The 8,774-nt window shown below is 40.0% G+C and overlaps 2 protein-coding genes across 2 annotated transcripts; both read right to left on the minus strand.

Annotated features, from left to right (window-relative positions):
* Positions 1-2,267: 2,267 nt before the first annotated feature.
* Positions 2,268-3,071, minus strand: LOC142632875 (uncharacterized). Its single transcript, XM_075807196.1, has 2 exons — positions 2,685-3,071; positions 2,268-2,600 (listed from the first exon to the last, which is right to left on the minus strand). Exons 1-2 carry the CDS (start codon positions 3,069-3,071, stop codon positions 2,268-2,270), a joined length of 720 nt encoding a protein of 239 aa, XP_075663311.1.
* An 841-nt stretch (positions 3,072-3,912) lies between these two features.
* On the minus strand, positions 3,913-4,557 carry LOC142632876 (uncharacterized). The gene has a single exon (XM_075807197.1). The coding sequence runs from the start codon at positions 4,555-4,557 to the stop codon at positions 3,913-3,915; it is 645 nt and encodes a 214-aa protein (XP_075663312.1).
* Between the last annotated feature and the right edge of the window lie 4,217 nt (positions 4,558-8,774).

The following is an 8,774-nucleotide window of genomic DNA, read 5'->3' on the forward strand; positions in this document are numbered from 1 at the left end:
GCTATGGACGAGGCTACCCAGGCTGCTTAAGCTGTTGTTACTCTAGAGGGAAATGCTCTAGGGCCTACTAAAGCTGATGATGGAGAGGTTGGCATTTGATCCTACAGATACTTTTTTTTTTTTGGGTGCCCAGTATGTTTTTTGGGCTTTTAATTTAATTTCTAGAACAATATTTGTTGCCCAATGCTTTTGGGCTTTTGATTCAGACAAAATATATTCATGTTTTACTTTCCTGCTTCGGTTGATTTGTTCTTCGTTATACTTAATACTCCTTATCCGTATGTGGTTCATGCTTTTTGCCTACACCTTTGCTTGTTTGCCTCTAGGTTAGGCTTGCCTCTGTCTAGGTAGATTTTCATTACTTAACCACATTTTGTTGTCTTACGTCCATTCGTCAGTAATTTACATCCGTCTAAGTGGAATTTTATTACCTAGCCAATTTTTAGGTAACTTACACTCATTTAAGGGATCTTGTCATTTGGCTTTGTCAGTAATTTACATCCGTCCAGGCAGAATCTTATTACTTAGCCAATTTTTAGGTAACTTTCACCCATTTAGGGGATCTTGTCATTTGGCTTTATCAGTAATTTACATCCGTCCAGGCAGAATCTTATTACTTAGCCAATTTTTAGGTGACTTACACCTATCTATGGGATCTTGTCATTTGACTTCGTCAGTAATTTACATCCGTCTAAGTGAAATATTTTTACTTAGCCAATTTTCCCCTTTTTTTTTAGGCTTGCATTCAGTACACTAGGATGTTGGCTGAATAGTACTTTTATTGCTTTCTTTCAAATGTGAATACAATCATCTATTACATTTATTAGTGGTACTTTTTCAAATGCTCAATATTCCATGGACGTGGTAGTTTCTTTCAGTCCATTGTTTCCAAATGATAGTTGCCTTGTCTTGAGTAATAGACGACCTTGTAGGGTTCTTCCCAGATTGGACCAAGCTTCCCCTGGGTTGGATCCTTGGTAGTAGGGTGTGACTTTACGTAAAACGAGGTCCCCTATGTTTAGTCGCCTGAGTTTAACTCTCTTGTTGTAGTACTCGGCCATTTTTTACTGGTACTTTGTCATCATTTGGGATACTCCGTCTCTTACTTCATCCAGGCAGTCTAGGTTGACTCTCAGCAAATCATCGTTGCTGCCTTCACTAAAGACTTCCCTTCTCATGCTGGTGATTCCCACTTCGACCAGAATTACTGCCTCGATGCCATAGGTATGCTTGAAGGGAGTTTCTCCTGTCAGGGTTCTCGTTATAGTTCTGTATGCCCACAGGACATTAGGCAATTCTTCTAGCCAAGCACCCTTTGCTTCCTCCACTCGAGCTTTGATGATTTTGAGTAGCGTCTGGTTCGTCACTTCTGTCTGTCCATTGGCCTTGGGGTGACCGGGAGACGAAAATTGGTTTTTAATCCCCAATCCTGAGAAAAAGTCTCTGAAGCTTTGATTGTCAAATTGCCACCCGTTATTCGATATGATCGTCCGTGGTATCCCAAATATGCAAACTATGTTCTTCCACATGAAGTTCTGGATCTTTGCCTCCGTGATGGTTGCTAGTGATTCTGCTTCAACCCACTTTGTAAAATAGTCAATAGAGACCAGTAAAAACTTTACATGTCTTTTACCTAGGGGTAGTAGGCCCACGATGTCAATTCCCCATTGGGCAAATGGCCGCAGGAAGGCTATTGGCGTCAGTCTCTCTGCTGGGATGCGTTGAACATTTTCAAATTTTTGACATTTGTCGCATCTGTCGACGAACTCTCTTGCATACTTCTGCATAGTAGGCTAGAAGTAACCTATTCTAATTATCTTACTTACCAAAGACCTCGGTCCTGCATGATCTCTGCAGATTCCTTTGTGGATCTCCTCCAAGATGTATTTAGCCTCGCTTTCGTCGACGCACTTCAAGTAGGGCATGGAGAAGCCTTTTTTGTACAGGGAGTCATTCATGATAGTGAATTTAGCTTCCCTCTTCTTGACTTTCCTAGCTTCCTCGATGTCTTATGGAAGTCATCCATCTTGGAGGAAGGATGGACATGGGGTCATCTAGCTTTTTTCACTCTTGATGGCAAAGGTGAGGATTTCTTCAATGATAGGACGCTTTTGGACTTCCATCATTAAATTCGTGCTTGTCGGCCCTGCTCCTAACGACGCCTGTTTTTCTATCTCACCAGCCCCTATATTCTAGCTTCTAGGGACTTGTATGACTTCTACCCGATCAAATTCTTAAGCCAAATGCCTCGTCAATCTTAGGTACTTCTACATCATTTCCTCATTTGCTTCATATTCTTCCTTTATCTGCCCTATAACCAGCTTTGAATTACTTTGGAGGAGTAAGTTTTTGGCACCCAATGCTTTTCTGACCCTTAGTCTCGTCAGTATTGCCTCGTATTCAGCTTCGTTGTTGGTGGCAGGGAACATCAACTTAACTTCGTACTTGAGCGTCTCTCCTTTTGGGGTGATGATAATAACCCTTGCTCCCCCCTTCTTTCGGGCTGACGACCCGTCAGTTTGGACCATCCATCTTTCTGCTTCGTCTAATGCTCTATCCTCGTTTAGGACTGTAAACTCGGCGATGAAGTCTACCAGTGCCTGTGCTTTGATAGCAGTTCTAGGGTGGTACTCAATATCAAACTAGCTGAACTCGATTGCCCACTGAATCATCCTTCCTACAACCTTGGGTCTGTTCATGGACTTCATGATGGGTTGGTCCATCATCACTAGGATAGGATCTGCCTGGAAGTATGGGCGCAGCTTTCGTGAGGCTGCAATCAAGGCGAATGCAATCTTCTCGATCCGTGGGTATTTTGCTTTAGCTCCTTGGAAGGCTTGACTGATATAGTAGACTAGGAGTTGTGTTCCATCCTCCTCTCGAATCAAGGCTGCACTTACAGTTGTAGATGACACTGCCAGGTATAAATATAGGTCTTCTCCCTCTTTGGATGGGCTTAGGAGGGGTGGATTGCTCAGATAGTATTTGAGCTCTTGGAAGGCTTTCTCGCACTCTTCCATCCAGGTGACAGCTTGCTTTAGCGTCTTGAAAAAAGGCAGACATTTGTCCATTGCTTTAGAGACAAACCTGTTAAGTGCTGCTATTCTCCCTATGAGCTTCTAGACTTCCTTCACAGTCTTGGGCGACGTCATTTCTAGTATGGCTCGCACCTTCTCTGGGTTTACTTCTATCCCTCTCTGGGATACCATGAACCCTAAAAACTTCCCCGACGCTACCCCAAAGACACATTTACTAAGGTTCAACTTCATTTGATACTGCCTGATAGTAGTGAACGTTTCTTGGAGGTCGACCAGATGAGCAAACTCTTCCTTGCTCTTGACGAGCATGTCATCCACGTATACTTCCATGTTCCTTCCGATTTATTTGCTGAACATTTTGTTTACTAACCTCTGGTAGGTTGCTACTGCATTTTTCAGTTCGAAGGGCATTACCTTGTAGTAATAGAGCCCTTAGCTCGTGATGAAGGCACTTTTCTCCTGGTCCTCTTTTGCCATCTTTATTTGATTGTATCCCAAGAATGTGTCCATAATGTAAGGAGTTTATGTCTTGCCGTGGAATTCACCAGTTGATCTATCCTTGGCAAGGGAAGTTGTCCTTTAAGCAGGCCTTGTTCAGGTCCATGAAGTCTACGTACATCCTCCATTTTCCATTTGCCTTCTTTACAAGGATAACGTTGACCAGCCAGTTCGGGTAGTATACCTCGCGAATGAAGTCTGCTGTTAGCAGTTTATTTAGTTTGTCCATAATTGCCTGGTTTCATTCTGGAGCAAACATTCGTCGTCTCTACTAGACGAGCTTTTTCTCGGGATCAACATTTAGCTTGTGCTGGATGATTTCTGTGGATATGTCTGGCATGTCCTCGTGACTCCATGCGAAAACGTCCAGGTTCTCCTAGAGGAATTGGACTAATTTCTTCTTCATTTCTGTACCCATGGTCTTCCCTACCCTTGTAGTCTTCATTGGCTCTCTGTCTACCAACTCCACAGTTTCCAAGGCTTCCATCTTCTCTTCCTCTTTCTCCTCTGTCATGCACGTATGGTTTTCCTTTGCAGCCAACACTACTTGGTAGCACTCCCTAGCTAGCACCTGGTCTCCTTTTACCTCACCTACACCACTTTTTGTTGAGAACTTTACCTTCAAGCAATAGGTGGACGTGATCGCCTTCCAACGATTGAGTGTAGGCCTCCTAATGATCACGTTGTATGAAGAAGGACATTCTACCACCAAGAAGTCTAATTGACGAGTTAGTTGTCGCAGGTAAGACCCCACTGTGACCGTCAACATCACTATGCCTTTAGGATACACTCTGTCCCCACTAAAACTAACAAAAGGGGACTCGAAGGGACATAATCTACCTGAATCCAACTTCAACTGTTGAAAGGTAGAGAGGTAAATGATGTCCGCAGAGCTACCATTGTCCACAAGGATTTTCTTGGTGTTGAACCCCTCTATCATAAGTATTATAACCAGGGGGTCATCATGTGGCTGCTTCACTCCTCTGGCGTCTTCTTTCGAGAAAAACATGTCCCTGTCCATTCGTCACTACTTCAAGGGTGGTATTCTATGGATGCTGTTCACCTGCCTTTGTTGTGATTTCTTGAGGGATCTGAACGATCCTCTTATGGATGGCCCTTTTGTGATTGTTTTTATCTCCCCGATCACACTCTGTGGACGATGCGATGCGTGGTCCTCGTCCCTTAGTAAGGCTTCGTGCTTGTCCTTGTTATTATCTTAGGATTTGCTGGAGTCTCCTTTTTTGACATATTTTTGCAACTTCCCTTTCCGGATGAGTTCCTCTAGCTGCTCCTTCAGGTCTCAACAATCTTCTGTGTAGTGGCCGTGATTCTTGTGGAAACGACAATATTTCTTCTTGTCACGCACACTGAGTGACGAGTGCAGTGGCCTTGGCCATTTGATATAGTGCTTATTTTTTATCTGCGTCAAAATTTTATCAACAGGCATAACTAAAGGAGTGAATTTTACTGTCCGAGGGATTTTATCATGTTTTCATTTGTTCCTGTTAGTATTCTGACGATCTGTCCACTCCCTTTTTCGTCCTCTTCGGTCATCTTCCTTTCTTTCCCTTTCATTGGACTTCTCTACATCTTCTATTGCTGCTAGGGCATCGTCGACATTCATGTACTTCTGTGCCTTCAGGGGCATTTCTGCTATCGTTTTAGGGGGATTTTTTCCGAGTGAGACCATGAACTCCTTGGACTTCAAACTAGCCTTAAAGGTTGTTAGCTATACTTTGTCGTTAGCTTCGTCTACCTCTAAAGTTTCTTGAGTGAAACGCTTCACATATGACCTTAGGGTCTCATTTTCTCCTTGCCTAATGGTAAGCAAGTGGTCTACTGGCCGTCTCGGGCTTTGTCCCTCGACGAAGTGGCGCAAGAAGGAACTGCCCAACTGCTCAAAGTTGTCGATGGACGATGTTGGTAACTTTATGAGCCATTCCCTCGCAGCTCCTTTGAGGGTGGTGGGGAAAGAACGACACAGTATTTCATCAGGAGGCTGTTGAAGACCTAGAGTTTTCTTGAAAGTGTTGAGGTGATCCAGAGGGTCTTAGTTCGACGAACGGTTCGAGCTGAGGTAGGCGAAACTTTGACGGCATTGGGCATTCCAGGACTGCCGTTGTGAAGGGTGAATCCGTCCTCTTGACCATCCTATCTAGGCTCTAGTCTGTTTTTCCCTTAATGGCGTTCCTTAGCTCATCCATCTCCTTTATCATTTCCTAGAGAAGGTCCAAGCTTGGTTCTTTTGGAGTGGCGAGTCTTTGACGTTTATTCCTTCTTTGACTGTCTCCATCATCATCCTGGTTTTCCCAGATTGGTTTTCCTCTTGCTGCAGTCGCAGCTTCATCTCCTGGTTTTGTCTGATAAGCTCTTCCACACTGGTTGTGAGTGTCTAGATTTGTAGAGCTAATGCTGTAGAATCTTGGTTGGACTCCATCTAGACTTGTTAGTTGAATGGAACTAAGCTCTTGGACCTAAGTGCGAAAATGTCCTTCCCATAGACGGTGCCAAACTAATGATGTAGAAATCGTCAGTAGAGTAGGTTCGTCCTAATGAAGTAGAAACCTCGTCGTTGTGCTTGCAATTGTGGTGAAAAGCCCTCCTTAGGTGGTCATTGATGTGGTGCCTACCACAGAGTCTTCGATGATTAAATCAGCGTATAGAAGCTTTTTAGAAAGTAAGAGAGCTTAGAATATTAGAGTTATATGTATTAGTATATTTAGGATGTGTCTATGTACCTTGTCTAGTTCTAATGAGCATGTATATATAACTTCATTTTTTTCTAGCCGTTGTGGCCTTAATTGTGGCTTTAGTGCTTCTTTCATAACGCCTTTAGGCTCATTAATGTGGGTTTTGATGAGCTTCCAACGGCCTGACAACTAGTTAGTAACTGTCCGAGGTATTGAATCCTCTTATTAATGACTTGTCTTCCCTTGTCCATGACGTGGCCAGATGGATGAAGGTGTCTGATGGGATCGTCTGGGCAAGAAGGTTCGTTGGTCCTATCAATTACCAAATTACAAATTATATACTATATAATAAATGTTGAATCTTATAAGTCCTAATATGCGAAATAGGTATCTTCTCTCTCCTATAAGTGGCTACTGTCATTAATTATTAAATTATTTATTTTATTAATTGTTAAGAGAGTTTGATTAAGCTAAAATTATATTGTTATAGTTTCAAGAAATTAAAATTTCTTATTCCAACTAAAATTTCATTATCTTGTTAATTTTTATGATAGTTTAAATTAAATAAAACTCTATTATCTAACTTTTAATAACAAGGTTATGGGTTTGAAACAGAGGAAAGGCTCTAATGATTTTATGTGATAAGGTTACCTCGCTTGAGGTTTAACTAAGATTACAGGTGTTTAATGACTCGTTCAAATATGCAAGATAGGCAACCCTAGTGTCTCATTCGAGCAAGCCCTGGGTGAGATTACCCAATTTTCACTTTTTTTAGTGGCTTCAACCATGACTTTTTATTATTATTTATTTATTTATTATTATTTTTTTTTATAGGGCTTCAATCGTGACTTCTTTTTAAATAATTGCATCTTTTTTATATTACATTGACAACAATTACTACCAACTAAATCATAGCACTCCTTAAAGTTTATTTTTTGTCATTTTAGTTCTTAAAAATTAACATTCCTATCAAGTTGGTCCTTTTGTTTGTTGTTTATTATAAAACTAACGCTATTCACATGTATGATACATTTTTATTTTACAGGACTTAACAGTAGTTTTATATACGGAATGTCCAATTTGAAAAATATTAAAGTTTATGAACTAAATGACAAAAATTAAATTTTATGGAAAATAATGACAATTCACTCAAACCTAAGGTGTATTATTTGGATTTTGGCCTAAAAATTATTATCATAATAAACTTTATTATCAAAGTTTCAATAAGTTTAGAATAGACTTAAATAAATTGTTGGGCCTTAAAGTTTCATCCCAGTGATTTTAGTCACAAAAGTTTAAATTGATTGCTTTTAGCCCCTTAAATGACGTGACAGAACTAAAAATTACGTCATTTAATTGTTATGGATAAAAAAAAAATAGTTAATTTTTTTTATTGGTAGATAACAGGGGAAGGGGAGGGGGAGGGAGAGGTGGGGTTTGAACCCTAGATATGGAGCACCACAAAAGATGTTATTAAAACTAGGCTATTACTTGAACTCCCACGATCACTTTAAACGCTAGGGATTAAAATCGCTCATAGGTTAAAGTTTAAGGACCAACAATATATTTTGGCCTTAAAAATATTACTCCAATAAAATTTTTAGAGTAAATTACATTTTAAGCATGATTTCAATTTCAAACTTAAAACCCTATGTTAAGTATAAAATACAAATTAGATGTAATTTTACCTATAGAGTTTAAACCTATAATCTCGTATGCGGAGGAAAGAATATCTAATGTTTCAAATGTAAGCAACATCACACTTATAACATATAGTGACTGTTTGGATCCAACTTATCTTGGCTGCGTTTTGCGTTTGGGCGTTTTCAACTTTTTTTTTTTTTCCAGCCGCAGTTGTTGACCAATTCCCCATGAATAGTGCATCCGTGCACTGTTCATGGACCCACAAATTTCACTTTTCAGCAACTTTTTCATTAAAAATGGGTCCTACGGTACTATTCACACATTTAAAAATTATTTTGCTACAGTGTTTTCAGTTTTCAGCAATAAGTTCTATCCAAACGGACCCATAGTTCCCATCCTTCAATGGGATTCACACATTACGAGTATAATACTATGTGTAAATATTATGAGTCCATTTGAAAACAACTTATTTAGTTGAAATTGAAAATTATTTGCTGAAAATACTTTAGATAAAACTAAAAAATAGTTGAAATAGTAATGTGAGATCTATGAATAGTATTAAAAAGTACAATGAGATTTATGAATAGTAGCAAAAATAAGCTATATAGTAATTAAAAAAAAAAACTGACTTTTTAAGCCATTGCCAAACGCACCCTAAATACCGTCTCGCCCACTTGGTTGTCAGTTTACCAAATGTCAATACCCAATTCGCTATTGAACAACTTTATTGCCGTTAACCTCTCAATTTCTCACCCCTTTCTTCCTCCTTCAATTAAGTAGTAGAACTTTAGAAGCAATTTTTTATTTTATTTGTTCGGAATTAGGTTGCACTTCACGTATGGCCGACACGCCCCAAATTCGGAAGGCAATATCAATATGCATCCCCCACCCAATCTTTTGCATT

Source organism: Castanea sativa, chromosome 4, assembly GCF_040712315.1.
Source record: "Castanea sativa cultivar Marrone di Chiusa Pesio chromosome 4, ASM4071231v1".
Classification (NCBI taxonomy): Eukaryota; Viridiplantae; Streptophyta; class Magnoliopsida; order Fagales; family Fagaceae; genus Castanea; species Castanea sativa.

Bases quoted from the DNA above. Each gene is read 5' to 3' on its own strand.
- LOC142632875 (XM_075807196.1), bottom strand. From the start codon at position 3,071: ATGGACAAATGTCTGCCTTTTTTCAAGACGCTAAAGCAAGCTGTCACC. The intron at 2,601-2,684 runs GTTGTAGGAAGG...ATCAAAGCACAG, and splicing joins AGTCCATGAACAGACCCAAG to GCACTGGTAGACTTCATCGC.
- LOC142632876 (XM_075807197.1), bottom strand. From the start codon at position 4,557: ATGGACAGGGACATGTTTTTCTCGAAAGAAGACGCCAGAGGAGTGAAG.